Source organism: Neolamprologus multifasciatus, chromosome 12 (genome assembly GCF_963576455.1).
Source record: "Neolamprologus multifasciatus chromosome 12, fNeoMul1.2, whole genome shotgun sequence".
Taxonomy (NCBI): Eukaryota; Metazoa; Chordata; class Actinopteri; order Cichliformes; family Cichlidae; genus Neolamprologus; species Neolamprologus multifasciatus.
In genome coordinates, this window is record NC_140450.1 from 1,962,752 (window position 1) to 1,979,483 (window position 16,732).

The following is a 16,732-nucleotide window of genomic DNA, read 5'->3' on the forward strand; positions in this document are numbered from 1 at the left end:
TTTTACATTTATAAATAAATAGTTGAGGTTAATTTTCTTCCATTCACACATTGATTTTGGACGGTTTACTGAATAAACTGAACACTTTGACGACGCTTTGAAATTGGACATTTTCACTGATCTAAAGTCAAACAGTCATTTTTAGCTTTTGATAGAGATACAGTCTGGTTATAAGTCCTGGTTTCAGAAACGGCGTTGCTGTGACTGAACGTGCGTCTGGTGCATCTCCGCATCAGTCGATGAGGAGGAAATGACTGCGAGCCGGGAGCCTCGCCGCCCTCCCTTCCACCTGGCAGCCGAGCAGCACCCTGTCAGATTTATCTCCCTCCCAGGATAAGGCTAATCATTTGGCCAAATACAGAGATCCAAATAACCTTCAGGAGTGCCACGTTGTCCTTTCCCCTCCCCTCCTCGCCGCCTCCTCTTCTTCCTCCACCCCTCCTCGCCCTCCCCCTTCGCAGGCCCCGCTGTCTCCGCAAAATTGCCTTCTGGAGTTAGTGAGCGGGAACAGTTAAGATTTACAAACAATGATGAAGCTTGTCATGCGTCTTTCTCCATCCGTCACGGCGGTCCGGGCGGAGCTGTGGGTAGAGCCGTCCCGGTGTTCTTCATAAAAGCCAGCTCTGTGTGAAATACGCCCCCGGCCGGCCTGTTTACTGCCCCGCGCTCGTCAGCAGCCCCGCCGCCGTAAATCGCCGAGCGGGAGGTGACAGTGCAGTCCATCAAACTCCCACCCCACTCCGCTGCCCTCCCAACATCTCACCTCGCGCTACCCCCACCCCTCATCACTCCATATAGACACACACAAACCGCAAACACCCGCCCCGCTTCCTCGCTAAGATCTATCCGAGGAGGCTCAGATGAGCTGCCCGAAAAGAGTTATGGCGGCTTCGGTCTTACGGGAGACAGCCGCGCGCCCGGTCCGTCGCTGTTTATGTTCTTTCTTTTTTGTCCTTGTGTAGACTTTTTCAAAATTCACGAGAGCCCAAAGTTTGCGAGCCGTCAGCAACTTTCCTTCCACCTCCTCTGACTCAGTTTTTCGCCCGTCTGACTGCACGTTTGTCTGCTTTTGTTATATTGGTGTCAGCGCGGCGTGCAGTCATTTAAATGCAAATCAGATTGTTGAGCTATTGCAGATGTTAATCCTGCTAATCGATAGACCTGTGTAAGCCCATTAAGTTAGAAATCCATTACTATCTTTCTAGATGATATTCTATTGATTTCTCTTGCTTCGGTCTACGCTGTACTGTACGCCAGCGTGAGTTACTGCGTATAAAGTCTGTCGTTTCGGGCGTTGCCCTCCTCCTCGCGCACCCCCACAGTAACAGGCGGGGAAACAAACGGCGGGGAGATTGGTGTTAGTAAGTTTCTTTGTGTCGTGTGTAAAATGGGCTTTACCTGCTTTCAGATCAGATTTCTTTACACTCACATACAAAAAGAGTTAAGAACACACACACACACACACACACACACACACACACACTCATTCCCGAGATGTCGGCAGGGCCTCTCGCTCTTTTGGATTTATTAAACCTGAAACAAATGGGTACCTGAAACCCAGGAGGTGACCTTTTCAGAGGGAGTGCTGTTTCATGTCATGTAGCAGCCAGAGTTCATTTCCTTGGTCACTGACAGGCTGACAGCATCACTCAGCTCCGTGTGTGTACTTCGTGTTGTTTCATTGGCTCAAAAACAAACGGAGGAAGCAGAAGTTTTGTATTGATTATGGAGCTTAAAGCTCTGATTTCTGTGACACAGGAAAAAGCCGGCTGTTGTTTAGTAAATAAAAACAGGGACATCCTGTGATTGTAGCTTCAGATTAAAATATGTGAGTTTTCCTTATTTTGTCCTTTTGCTCTAAATGCTGTAATTCAGTCCATGGTCTCTACACATGGATCTTTATGATGTCACTGGGAGTGGATGTCCCTATTGGATGTCTGCAGGTGCAAACTTGGGCTCCTTAGATCAGGGGTGTCAAACTCCAGGCCTCGAGGGCCGGTGTCCTGCAGGTTTTAGGTCTCACCCTGGGTCAACACACCTGAAACAAATGATGAGTTCATTAGCAGGCCTCTGGAGAACTTCAGGACATGTTGAGGAGGTCATTTAGTGATTTAAATCAGCTGTGTTGGATCAAGGACACATCTAAAACCTGCAGGACACCGGGGCCTGGAGTTCGACACCTGTGCCTCAGAGACTCAAAAAGACGGACGTATTTTCCTGGTTCAAAAGCCTTAAACCTGTATTCTTTCTATCAGCCACCAGGGGGCGATCGTTGTGGTAACAAATACAGAGGAAAACTTCCCTCTTTTTGCGTATGCTCATTGGCTACATACGTTCACCTGAACAATAGAAACGCAGCCTACAGTTCAACCACACAATGAATGAAAACTTTGAAATGGGACGAGGGCTGCGCCACGCCTCTGTCATCTTCACTGGGGACAGACTGGTTAACAATGCCGGAGTTTTTTCATTTTTCAAGTGTTTGCTTTGTTAAAAATACACTCATCAGTAAAGTCGACAGGATTGGACAGGAAAAAGAAAAGATGCAACTGTTCAGTGATTACCAGCTTTAAAAAACAGAAAACTCTTTCTGTTTTAAAATTAAATTAAATTAAATTAAAATGTTAGTAACCCTGGTTATTAATTGGGTCACCTCTTCGAATATAAACACGTTGCGATCTTTGCAGTTTTTCAGAATACGTTTTGTTTCTGTTTGTTCCTGAGAGTCCAGCAGTCCCGTCATCAGCGTCTGACTGAGTGGCCGTTGCTCACAGAAAAGTCCTGCGTGTCCTGTCAGGTTGTCTTCCACACTTTGCCGTGGTGCTAAGTGCCCTGATAGCCCGCGGGGATGTGGACGGGCTAAATACCGGCGTAATTGTCTGCTCAGGGCACAAGCACCGCTGTAATGCGTTGTACAACCACCATTAACACAGGCCTGGGGCTGTGGAGACATTAAATGGCCAGAGCTGTGTAGTTTATGTCCTCTTCCCCTCACTCTCTATTTCTCTTTCCCTCTTACACACACACACACACACACACACACACACACACACACACACACACACACATTGTCCTGCTCTGAGGGGCTTAAAAGGAAATGAAATGTGATCCTATTGGCTGCTGTTTCATCTTTGATTTTCTTTGATGTGCTGCAGATCAGTCTTTGTTGCTCAGGACGTTTGGATCAGCTTTAGTTTGTATCTGTAGTTCAGGAACTTTATTAGCAGCAGCATCTCGACCCGGTGACAGACTGTGAAGCGTTTCTGAGCCACAGTTACATAATGAGACCTAAATGTCTGACACTTATTCACTCACAAAATACACTTTTGCATTTTTGTCATGTTTTCTCTTGTACTTTCACTTATATCGTCTGAGACCTTAAAGCTTTAGACATTTAACTTTAACATTTAACGATTAAAAGTGATTAAAAGTCCTGATGTTCTCGTTTGGTTGCCTTGGGTTTTTTTCATGAATGAAAAACCTGGTGCTCTGTAGGGGTGGGGGAAAAATGGATACTGTGTAGTGTGGTGATATTTTGTTTGCTAATAATGTATCGATACAGGGACAGCAGAAATCGATATTTTGTTACAAAAAGGTTTTTGTGCTCTGACTTCAGAGCATGTTGATCCTTTTTCTGAGCAAGAATTCTGACATTCCTTCACTGTCCAAATGTGTTTAACTTGTTTTTGGCAGCAATAAACATGACAGTTTACTTATTTTAATTTAAGACATGTTTTATTTTAATTAAGTTTAAAACTTTTTTATTTAATGTAAAATTATATTTTGTTTTAATTTACTTTCAAATTCTTCAGTTGCTGAAGGGGCTGCATAGTTTTCATAAACTGCATAGTTCAGAATAGCTATAATTGTACCAGATGGTTGATTCAGTTAAGTTGGACTAGACTGTAATACAAACCGTTCAGTTTGTCAACAATAAAACTGAAATGAGAGAAAGACTGAGTGTGAGACTTTGATATTAGAGAAAATTAATATTGATAAAGTTTACCTTTATGTACAGAATCTGAATATCGCAAAATATTTAAAAAATTGCAATAATATCGTATCGTGGGATGTATGGTGATTCCCACCTCTAGTGCTCTGATAGGAAGAATAGGAAGCTGATATTCACATTTGTGATGTGGTTATATGTTTAGGACTGGTATTTATACTTTTGTAAAATGATATCCTAATTAACATTAATAATAAGAATAGCCTTTTTAATGAAGTCTTGTATTATGGTGGCATTTCAGGTTCTTAAACACTGAAACATGACTTTTAAACATCGTCTCCTAATCCAGATTCTAACCTGCCTGGTTCTACGCAGCTAATCTCAAAATCCAAACATGACTTATGTCTAAATGTTCTCCGGATATAAACGACTTCTTGGATGTTGTTTCCTACTATACTGCGTTCCCACTTAATGGCGCTCGTGTAGTCTCTTTCCTCGCGTTGTTTTGAGCATCAGCAGCGGCTGACAAATGACGCGGCCGTGGCAGCTCCCCGAAACAGCCGAGCGACTCGGATAAACACATTTGGCAGCTTTAGCACCCGTGAGAGGCGTCCTCCTATCCACAGCAATATATTTCACTCTTCCTGTGTCCTTTACTTTGGCATTTTTCTTACCCTGTCGACTCACAATGAATCTCTTGTTTAAAATGTAATGATAGAGAAGTCCTGCAAATATCGATCGGCCACCTCAGCTCATTATTGCATATCCATAACTCTTCGATGGATCATGTCAGGCAGCCCGGCGATGGACTGACGGGCCATTTTGTGAGCTGATGGGGCACAGTAGCCGAAATGGAGATTTAGCATAGGGACGAGGGCTGCGTCACGCCTCCGTGGCAGTCATCTTCACTGGGGACAGATTGGTTAACAATGCCGGAGCAAAGGTTTCTCTCTGCTTAATTAGCCTTTGACCCCGACAGTCTCCGTGGCCTCGACTCGGTTTGCTTCCAAAACAAACCAATAATGAGCCTTTAAGTGTTTTCTGATCCTCTGCATCCCTTTGAACAATTATCTTAACAGCTATTTATTAACAAGGTGAGAGTGATAAATGTATTTAACGGTACAGAAAACAAATAGTCCTGATTCATGAAAATGCAAAAGTTATTATTGACTCTGAAGATGTTTGATGTGAAATAGCAGCAGCAGTGACAGACTGTCAGCAGCAGTCACAGTGCAGAGCGAGGGGTGGTTTGTTTCAGCAGTGCTGGCTCTGTTTGTACACACATATATGTGGGGGGGCCTTTGTGTGGGCTCAAGGCTCGTTGTTCTGTCAGAAACGTCTTTGTGTTGTGAGAAAAAGAACAAATATAATCAAACAACCAAAACAAAGAGCAGTTTGTCCGTAGGCTCTGTTAGCTTCAGTGTTCTGGTTTCCCTTCGATGTTGTCTTTTTGTTGTGACTGCTTCCACAGCAGGACAGTGAGGCTTTGAAACGCTTCATTTGGACTAATTCTTCAGAAAAATTCTCTCAAAGTAAAAAGAAAAGAGAAAAAATTATTTTTGTGTCACTTCAGATGTGGATTTCTTTCCATAATCTGGATTAGTAGTTTATAAACTTGACAAGTTACATAATAACCTATTATTAAAGTACTCTAATTCTGAAGTCTAAATAAGTGGGAAGCCATAGTGGGCATTTAGTCTGTTGCTTGGCATAATATTAATTGAAAAGTTCAATGAAATGCGTGAAATTATGACTGACACATAAATTCTGTCAGGTTTAAAGGCTCCAAAAACATTTAAGATTATTTCTTTTGATCAGTTTCAGTTTTCAGTTTTATTTGTCATATGCAAGTTAGCACAGGGTCAACATTGCAATGAAATGTGTTTGACGAGCAGCAGTCACTCAGCAGCATGATACAGTAGGAGAAAATATAATAAGATATAATAAAATAAAATAAAATAAAATAAAAAAATAGAAAAATAATAAGGAGCAAAATATTAGAGAGACGTGGTAAAAGAGAAAAGATGACTAAATATATATGTATCTATAAATATAAATATATGTACACTAGTGATTAAATAAGAAAATCTTGAAAAGAAATATGACGGGAGGGCAGACGGGATACAAACTGTATCAGCTGTAATACAAACAGTAATATGGATTATTATTATGGATCAAAGAAATGAAACAAGCATTTTTAAAATAAACTGATACATTTTCGACTGTTAGATTAAAATGATTGTCCAGCCTGCAGCGTTAGGGCTCCTACAGAAAAGTCAGGTGGTTTAAAGCCGAGGGTGAAGGTCTGCACTGTGAACATCAGCTGAGTGTCATGAGCCTCCACTGTTCACTGCTCAGTATTTAAAGCCCGCCTGCCTGACTGCTCTTTGACTGAGTTTTCCAGGCCATTAAGTCCTGCTGCTCGCCTGATGATGAGGAGCCGAGCGCCCATACGGGGAGCGTCCATCCCTACATGGGCTGTCCTCAGTTGGACACACACGGGACCCTCTCAAACTGGCCAGGCGCTTTTTTTAAGCTGCAGCTCGTATCTTTTTAATGGGAGCCATTTAATCCCAGGTCAACCTTGTCATGTGACAGGCAACTCTTCATTCGTAAGATTGAATTTTTGCTGCCTTGATAACAGCCTCCACTAAGTGTTGCTGTCCCTGGACAGAAAGCGCTTTCAGGCAGCCGACAGTAGCGGGGAACTTGCAGCTTGCAGACACTGAACAGTGTCTCCTTTGCAGTTAAAAGTTACGAAAGTGAGAGCCAAAGTATCAAGGCTGAGTCGTCTACTGCAGAGACAAGAGTTTGAATCTAGTCGAGTTATAGGTCATGCAGCTGTTCTCTCTTAATATATCATTGATGTGTTCTTGTCTGTTATTCTAAATTAGGATGAAGACAAGGTTGATTTTTCAGTTTGTTTGTTTTTGTCAGGAGTGTTAGTTTAGTTGCTGTCTCGTGTTTTTGTTCGTGTCTATTTCTATCATAATTTATGCAGAGGTAACCTCCCCTGGTGTTTCTGTTATTGCTCTCTCTGTCTCACGCTGTCTGTGTTCTTTGCTCCCTTCTGTTTCCTTGTGCATAATGTATGTTAATTAGGGCTGAGCCATATTATACCGTTCACGGTAATGTTAGGCAACGATAAGAAAGTGAAATATCGCGATAGAATATGGGTAAAATGCGCATGTGCAGTGCCTTTGTTTTCATACGCACATGGCCGATTGTTGAGTGAAACGGATGAAACAGAATTGGTTTGTAAAAATGCTGCAACTTCAGTGATGTGGAACTGGTTTGGTGTTTGTCCGTTAGATACACAACAAAGCACATTTTTTTGTAGAACATGCAAGCGGGCCGTCGTTATTGCCGTATTTGTCGCACTAAGGTGGTCGTAAATCTGGGAGTAATCTGGGTCCTAAACTCCGCCTCTACAGGTCCCAAAGTCAAACACTGCAGCATCACTGAGAGTTAAAAACTGTCTAAATTCTTTCATCTTTAATAAAACGATCAGCGTTGCTGCTTTACCAGGTGTAACTATGAAGTTTAACATCCAGGCATCCATGAAAACAGAATTTATTACATTTAATGGAGGAGGAAGTTAGCAGGAAGCTAGCGGAAGTTAGCTCGCTAGTTTCGCTAGTTACCTCAGCACGATATAGCATGTTCTGACTGAGAGATTTCTGAAAAAAAATTAAACATACAGCTCTGCTAACACTTCCAACATAAATGAAGACAGGAAACTAAATGGCAGTGACGTTTGTAAAGTTACTGAAGTTGGACTAGCTGGTATATAATAATGTGCTACGTGATCGCTAGCGACACAGCTATGTTAGCATAACATAAACAGTGGAGCTGGAGGATGAATGCTAACACTTTTCCACTCCATAAAAGTTAAGGTGAGGGTTCCTGATGGTTAGAGACAAATACAGTCACATGCTGTAAACGGGCCAAACTTCAGTCAGGAGAACAACTGAACAACAGGAGAACAACTGAGATAATCCATCCACAATACGAGGTTAGTCATTAATATACTGCAACAACACGGGAATAGAGCCGCTGTGATAAAATACAGCATTAATGAATCAATGGTACAGAAGTGGAGGAAGTAAGAAGAACGAGTTGAATAAAGTTTGATTTATCTGACTGCTTTGTTTCGCTTAATGTGCCTTATAATCCCGTGCAAAAATACGTATTTGACTTTTTTATTTAGCACACTGCAGTTTAATGTTGCAAAGCTCCTCTTTATAACTTCAGTGGATATTATACATGGTTATGCTCAAGATATGCCAGCCCATTTCTACTGGAAATGCCTTTTGGTTAAACTTTAAGTAAGGATTTTGCATTTGCACTGTTACATTTGTATACAGCTTCAATGCACATAAAAAAACAGCTGCTTGTTTAAGTGAAAATAAATGGATGGTGTTTTTTTTGCGCTAGTAAAGTTGTGGAGTTGTGGAGTTGTATTTTGTCTCGCATCAATTATATCGTCAGTTATATCGTTATCGCAAATTTTCTAATATATCGTCTAATATATCGTGATAAATATTTTTGGCCATATCGCCCTGCTCTAATGTTAATGATGTTGTTGCTGTTTGTCCAAGCTAAGCTGGACATTGTTTAATTCTGGACTTTCCATTTCCACCAACATGTTCTGGATTTGGGTTCTTTACATACTCCACACACAATGTCAAATTAGTTTTCCAAGAAAGCCCAATGTTAGAACTGCTAACACGATACATCTGATTATTAATCCTACAGAACCGGGCTAGTTCAGATGGTTACTTTCCATCTGACTTGCTAACAACGACCCATCAAACAGAGGCTGTGATGTGATGACATCTTAGAATCAGCTGTTAGCTGCTGTTGCACAAACATTACTACAGACTGCAATGCAACATCCATCCATTCTCTTCCGCTTATCATTGTCAGGGTAGCAGTGACCAATGCAGGGAACATATAGTCAGGAATTGCACACATCACAAACTTACATTAAACCATTGCCTTTTAAAAGAAATTAGTTAAAAATACAGAAATGTTTGAGGCTCACAAAGCTGTTAGCAGGTTTCAGAGGCCCAGTTAGATGAATTATTTTCTTTGTTAATGAGCGATAAGATCGACCTCGTTGATGTGAAATGATCTCTGCAAATTTAGATCCTGTGCTAAGTAGGTATTTATTTCAGATACATAAACTCCCCTGACAGTCAGTACAGTTGAAGGCAGAGCTAAGCATGCACATACAGGGTGTGTGTGTTTACTTAAGTGTTATCTACCCACATGACCCTTGTGTACAGGAGATGAGTGTGGAGCATGAAACCCACAGAGCAAGCTTATCCTCGGAGGATCAGACTGAATTACCATCTCCTCTCACATCTGGGCTTTTGTTCCCTGCTTTGGCAGCAGCAGAAGTGATTGTACCTCCATTCACACCCTCCCTCCCTCTCTTAGCAGGACAAGTGGGAGGTTAAAAAAGCTTCCTTTTGTTAATCCACACAAAGACTGTTTAATAGTTTGGAAATCTTATATAGAGTGCTGAGTGAGTGAGAAAAGGGCACAAGTTCATTCCAGAGAATGAACTCTGAGCTTCACAGGCAGTTTGTTACAGCCTGGAGGGGAACTTTGGACAGATTTGATATTCTTAGTTGTTACTATCAGACATGTAGATGAAAGTTACAGCTTAAAGTTCTCTGGAGGCCACGCATAAAATATATAACATGAAAATTATCTGTATCCATGGATACTGTGACGTCACCCATTAGTTTGTTTTCTTCACCCATGTTTGTTTTTTTGGCACCTCATTAAATTCCCATATCAGCTAATGCTGGCGAGCTGGTTTGGTTAACAAGCATCCGTCCAGTCGGCAAACGTCAGTGACTTGACGCGATGATAGATGATCACTGGAGATGCAAAGTGGGCGGGGCCAGGTTAAACTTTGACAACTTTGAGGTCAGAAAATGAAGCAACTTTGAACGAGAGCGAAGGGTTCTGTTGATTGAATACAACATGCTGGGTAATACATTGTTACCTAGGAAACCGGAGTCATCTGCCTGTCTTCAACTCATAGATTTTATGTATTAAGCTTTTATCAACCCCCCTATTTAAGAAGGGGGGGCTGGAGAGTGTGCACCAACCACAGGGGGCTCGCACTCCTCAGCCTCCCCAGCTCTGTGCCTGGGACACTGGAGAGGAGAGTCCGTCCGTTAGTCAAGCCTCCGGTTCAGGACGATGTTCAGTCGTGGAATGCTGGACCAACTCTTCATCCTCTCAGAATATTCGAGAGTCGTGGGAGGTTGCTCAACCACTCAACACATGTTTTGTGCACTTGGAGAACGCATTCAATTGCGTTCCTCGAGGTATCCCTTGGGGGGTGCTTCAGAGGTATGAGGTGTCTGGTTTGTAAAAGTTGGACTTTTCCTGTGGTTGTTTGACTCTGTGTCACATATTCACATATTATGGACAGAATATCTTGGATTAACCAGGTGGTGGGTATGTGTTTGATTCGACTTGGGATTTCATATTTGCTCTTTGCAGACGATGTGGTTCTGTTGGCTTTATTGGATGTAATCTCCGGGTCGCTTTGCAGCTGAGTGTGAAGCGGCGGAAGTTAGAATGATCACCTCGAGGTCTGAGGCCATGGTTCGTGGAGTGGCCACTCCGAGTGAGGGAACAGTTACCCAAGGTAGAGGAGTTTAAGTATCTCAGGGCCCTGTTTACAAGTGAGAGGAGAGTGGAAACGGAGATTGACAGATGGTTTTTGGCAGTGGGGCATCACGAATGCTGTATTGATCTTTTCTTTTGAAGAGAGAGCTGATCTTAAAAGCAAAGCTTTGGATTTTAGCGGTCAGTCTATGTTCCTATGTTCCCTCGCCTAAGCTCACGAGCGCTGGGTAGTGACCAAAGAATGAGTTTGCAGATAGAATTGACCTTTGTTTGAGGAGTGCCTGACTCTTCTTTAGAGATGTGGTGAGGAGCTCGGTCATTGAAGAGGGACGAAGAGTAGAGCTGCTACAAGGGGCCAGTTGAGGTGGTTCAGTAATCTGACTGGGACGTCCCCTGGACGCCTCTTAACCCTTTAAGACCTACTATAGAACCAAGTCTGCCAGAGCTTATATTATATTTTTACATGCTGTGGAGCCATTTTTGGGAGCATTTCAAGTTGATATACATCAATACAACCATTACAGCCTAAATTTTAATAATATGTCTGCATTAAGTGCATAGTAATTACATAAATTGCAAAAAAGTGCAATAAACTACAAAAAAAATTGAAAATCGTTTTTGCTTTTTTAACATATATTTCTAGTTAGAGAAATTTAAGAGGCTTATCCCTCAAAACTGTAAATACAAAAAAGTTGCACAAAATAGTTTCCCACCACAGGAAATTTATTTTGAGTGTCTTCATAGTTTTATTTTTGAAATACACCAATTTTTATACACTGCAGGAAAAACGAAAATAAATATTATAATGCAAATTTACAAAAAAGCAGCATATGCATCAAAATAAACTATTTCCAGCAGTGCAATATGAGTCCTAAGCATCCCAGAAACCACACAGAAAGTCATAAAGTCAAAGATAACTTTTAAAAACACCAGTATAGGCTCATGAGGCCCTGATGGTAAAAAACTACATTTCCGCGAAAATGATGTCACTTCCGGTTTCGGGCAGGTCATGGCGACATGCGATAGTTCGCACTGATGGACGTAGGAAGTGTTACAAACAGCTGATCAGATCAGCAAAGCGTGTTTCTGGAATATTATGTTTTTGTTGCTGCAAGTGCTTTTTATGCAGTTTTTGCAAAACTATATGTGGAAGGAAACTGTGACCGAGGACAAGCTGATGGCATAAGATGTAAGTACAACTCCTCCGGTTTCATATGCAAAAAAAATATTGCGCTAGCTCACGTGGTTGCAGAGCTACCGGGATTTAAAAATAGTTATGCAAAACAGAGCGTGCAGCTCTGACCGGTTTTAAAGGGTTAAGTGAGGTATTCTGGCCATGACCTGCGGAGGAGGTTGTCTCAGGACAGACCCAGGATTTTGATTTAATTTTTAAAAATTTTCTATTTAATTAAGCACTTCTGATCTATTTAGTTTTGTGATTTTGTATTTAATTTGACTGCTGTAACACGTTTCCACACACTTCCAAATATTTAGCATAGACAAGATAAAGAATATGTTTAATATAATTAGTGTCATTAACAGGCGTGATGTGGCTAATTGAGAACACGGCTTCCTGCTGTTGCAGCGGCCTGACATTAATCTGAATTAAACAGGAGAGCCGAGGACAGTCGGATGCAGTTGGGAACATGTGTACTACAGTGTGTCGTGATTTAACGTCCCCACTGAAACTAACGCGTCCGGTTGCTTTCGGCCTTTAATTACACCATAGATTTCCTGCTGATGAACAGGCGGCGAATTAACAGTGAGAAGGCTAATTCACATCCCCTCTCCCCCCCACTCGCTGTTATTGCCACACAAGTGGGCCGCTGAGGGATGGAGGGGAAAAAAGAGAAAGAGCTGAGTGCACTTAGCTACACAAACATTAGTATTAACGATCGGGCTGCCAGTTCACAACTGGTGACAAACTGCAGACGGGCAGAAACTGGAAACCAATCAGGAAGTTAATGAGGAGAAAAATTACTCCTCTTCTCTCCTCCCACCACTGCTGAGGAGAACACACACACACACACACACACACACACACACACACACTAGTGCAGGGAGGTTTTATATTTTTTAAGCTGTGAATTCAGTCGACTTGTGTAATCTGATTACCTGTGTACATTTCTCATAGTTTTATTGTATTTTGGGAGCTGATGAACCTTCTACTCTGTCGTTTTCTCTCCTGTAAACTCGACCCTCAGATTAACACGTGTGGAGCATCTTGATTAAACAGCTGATTATTTTCTTGGTTTTATTAATAAATAACAAATAAAAAATACCAAAATATTTTAATGTACCTTAAAGTAATTTTTTGTTAATTATCTTAACATTAATTATTTATTAATTTATTACTTTATATATTAATTACATGTTATTAAATTAAAAAGGCTGATTTGTATTTTTTGGCATTTATACAAAAAAGCTACTAATACTATTGTAAAAATGGTATTTAAATATTTATTGAGTAATTCTGTGACTCCTGATCAAAAGGCTGTTTGACTTTTCTTGCTTCAATCTGGGAAACTTAAACTTTTATCCTGTTAAATTAGCACTTTCTATTCATTTTACAAACAGGGATGAATGATTACGTTTGCTGCCACATTAATGTTATTGTTTTATTAGTAGCCATAGCTTGTTCGATTTCAATTCAGTTCAATTTTATTTATACAACACCAAATCACAACAACAGTCGCCTATAAAATAAAATACATAAAATTGTATATTTATACGATAATAGATACAGAGAAAAACCCAACAATCATATGACCCCCTATGAGCAGCACTTTGGCGACAGTGGGAAGGAAAAACTCCCTTTTAACAGGAAGAAACCTCCAGCAGAACCAGGCTCAGGGAGGGGCGGGGCCATCTGCTGCGACCGGTTGGGGTGAGAGAAGGAAGACAGGATAAAGACATGCTGTGGAAGAGAGACAGAGGTTAATAACAGATATGATTCAATGCAGAGAGGTCTGTTAACACATAGTGAGTGAGAAAGGTGACTGGAAAGGAAAAACTCAATGCATCATGGGAATCCCCCGGCAGCCTACGTCTATTGCAGCATAACTAAGGGAGGATTCAGGGTCACCTGGTCCAGCCCTAACTATATGCTTTAGCAAAAAGGAAGGTTTTAAGCCTAATCTTAAAAGTAGAGATAGTGTCTGTCTCCTGAATCCAAACTGGAAGCTGGTTCCACAGAAGAGGGGCCTGAAAACTGAAGGCTCTGCCTCCCATTCTACTTTTAAATACTACTTTTAAATTCTCTTACTGTTAATAGTTGAAGTTTATGTGTGTGCTTACATGTGTTTAATACGTCCATGTTGTTGAAATGGGAACTTTTACTGACCTCAGTGTCAGTAAAAGTGTCCAGTGTTCATCTGCTAGTGGTGGGAGGAGCCTGGCTCTCTGCAGGTGCTGCAGGTGTGAAGTTGTGCGTGAGCTGGATGATGTGACGATTTCCTTTCCCACTGCATGTACTGATTTATTTTTATTTGAATTATAATTAAAGTTTTGAAAATCAGCTGTTTAAGTTTTTAAAAATGTACGACTCTTGTTAAGTTAATAAGTGACTTGGTTTAATAACTGTCTTCTGTATGTTTCCCTCCCTGCACCCCAACCAATCACAGCAGATGGCCCCGCCCCTCCCTGAGCCTGGTTCTGCTGGAGGTTTCTTCCTGTTAAAAGGGAGTTTTTCCTTCCCACTGTCGCCAAAGTGCTGCTCATAGGGGGTCATATGATTGTTGGGGCTTCTCGATGGCTTCTTACAATATAAAGCACATTGAGGCGACTGTTGTAATTTGGTGCTATATAAATAAAATTGAATTAATGTAGTTTATACTACTGCTCAGTTACATCAAACACAACAAAAGCTGAGCACCAAAACTGTCAGCAGTTCTTTTATTCATCGTCTCCGAGCTCAAACAGTTAAAAGTTTAACTACATGAAACATTTCAGAAACAGTTACCTGAGTAGTAAAGGTCATAACCAAACCAAACAGTGAAAATGATCATTGTTAATAACTGAGCCTGAGGTCTGCTGTTAGTGTTTGTGCTGCAGAGCGAGCGGCTGCACATCGCTCCGCTCTTAACTGTAAAAACTGTAATGCTTTTGTTTTGTGGTCACTGTCTTCTCTTCTTGCTCGCTGATTCAATTTGCTGTAAATCCCAGGCTTTGCCGGGAATCATTTCACCGTGTGCTCGTATTTATATGGAGGCTAACAGAGAGGAGCGTTTATTCTGCAGAGCTGATGATTACTGTCCCGTTTGGTCTGTCTCACTGTAGTATTTCTGTTGTCCTTCTCGTTTACTCGCCTTACAGCACGGAGACATGTTTATTTTATATGTGCGCCGTCCTGTCTGCCTACACGACGTAATAGGAATCTATCATATTAATGACTTTGAGTTTCTGAGGAAGAGATTTTACTTTGATGTCAGACGTGAAGTGAACCATCTGAGGATTGTCAGGGTTTTTCCCGGTTTATTATCATTTCACTGCAGTGTGAAGGAGTTTTAATATTTGATAATCAAATGTGTCGAGCAAAGCTCAGCAAACGTTGTCATCGGCGCCATCGTGACAACATTTTGGATGTGCCACTGACTCCTCGCAGGAATTTCCTCCATCAAATTCTGTGACTTCTTGTAGTTAGTGCAGCAAAGATTCTGGAAAGTTGTATGAAACATAATCTCTTGTTTTTAATACTTTAATATCATTTTTAAAGTGGTCTTGAGCGATAGTTCTCCAGGCTTTCTGAAGGTCTCTCAAAGTTTTCTTCGGGCATTGGCTGCTTGTTCACTCGATTTTCAGTCCAGGAGATGAACAGGAAAATAAAATCCAGCAGACACAGGACAGGAGACGGATCAGCCTCTCAGTCGATTCATTCAACAGTCCAACAGTGAGTCTGCAGCTCACTGTAAAGCAGGGTGGAGGCTCAGAACACAGAGCAGCACCGTCAGGTTTTTATCCACCATGAAAACCATCTGCAAAGCGTCTGATTGGGCACAGCTTCATTTGTCAGCACACTGCCAGTGCAGTTACAAGCTTACCTGGACAGGTACAAAATGTTGCTTTGCATCGTCTGACTTTTATATAATCAACATCAATATGAGTCATTAGAAAAAATGTTTCATTATCGACCCAGGTGGTTGTTTTAGTCCCTGACATGTTCGGTTTGTTTGATGTTAATGAAGTAAATCGATCGTTCGTTGGTGACTCACAGGGTTCAGACTTTTAGAGAAGAACATTTTTGCTCTGAGATCTTCGGTGCTCCTCAGCAGATCCCTGACTCTCCATCTGTCTTGTTCCTGCAGCCTTCTCACCCGGCAGCATCTCCGCCGGTCACGACTCCACCATGATCTGCCGCTCCATCAGCTCCCTGGTTAACGCTGACGCCAAGGCTGAGTGCGAGGCCGGCAACCAAGCTGACGGCTTCACCGTCGACTCCATCGAAGGCGGCGCCACCAAATAAGAGAAGAAAAGGATGAGATCACACGACAGAAGCTTCACGAGCTCGGACGAGCTGAAACTTGATGTTCTTTAAAAACCGTTGAATCGTTCGCTCTAGTTTCACGTTGTCTGCACGTTGTCTGCACGTTGTCTGCACGTTTCCCTTCTGAAGCTCTGTTCTTGTATTTGTAGATCATTTTTAGGGTTACGTATCACAATGTAATTAACTGGCTAATGCAGCGAGACCCTTGATTAGCTTTAATCAAGATCAGATGATTGAGCGTGAAGCAACTCTTCAAAACAGAAATAAAGTGGGTTTTTTAAATGCAGAGCAAGCTTCTGGTTTTTTCCTTTGAATGAAGCTGCAGCGCCGCATTTCTGGTGAGGGTTGCTTAGCATGATCGACTTTCACCTCATCAGTCCAACAGCTGGTGACTTATTCCCAGACGAGAACAAGAAGACCACATTTTTCTGTGTTAAACTCTTTGCAGCTTGTAAAGAACAAACATGTCAGGATGATGTGCTGTTGGATAATCAGCGTGCACAACCTTTAACCGTCTAACCTCCGTCAGCGTCCGCGTGCACATTTACACTCCGGCTCAACATTTAAAAGTCTGATTCTCTAAAGACTCGTAAAGACAAAAATGAGACTTTCAAGTTAAGATTTGTTACAAATAACATTTAATT

General features: G+C 41.6%; 1 protein-coding gene across 2 annotated transcripts in view; it reads left to right on the forward strand.

The window, feature by feature from the left end:
* Window positions 1-16,374, forward strand: part of dmrt1 (doublesex and mab-3 related transcription factor 1) — a 36,928-nt gene extending 20,554 nt beyond the window's left edge. For both annotated transcript variants that reach the window (XM_085180054.1, XM_085180053.1), the window contains exon 5: window positions 15,910-16,374. In XM_085180054.1, the coding sequence (XP_085036180.1) occupies window positions 15,910-16,067 (158 nt within the window). In that variant the 3' untranslated portion in view covers window positions 16,068-16,374. The remainder of the gene's footprint in view (window positions 1-15,909) is intronic.
* The last annotated feature ends 358 nt before the right edge of the window (window positions 16,375-16,732 follow it).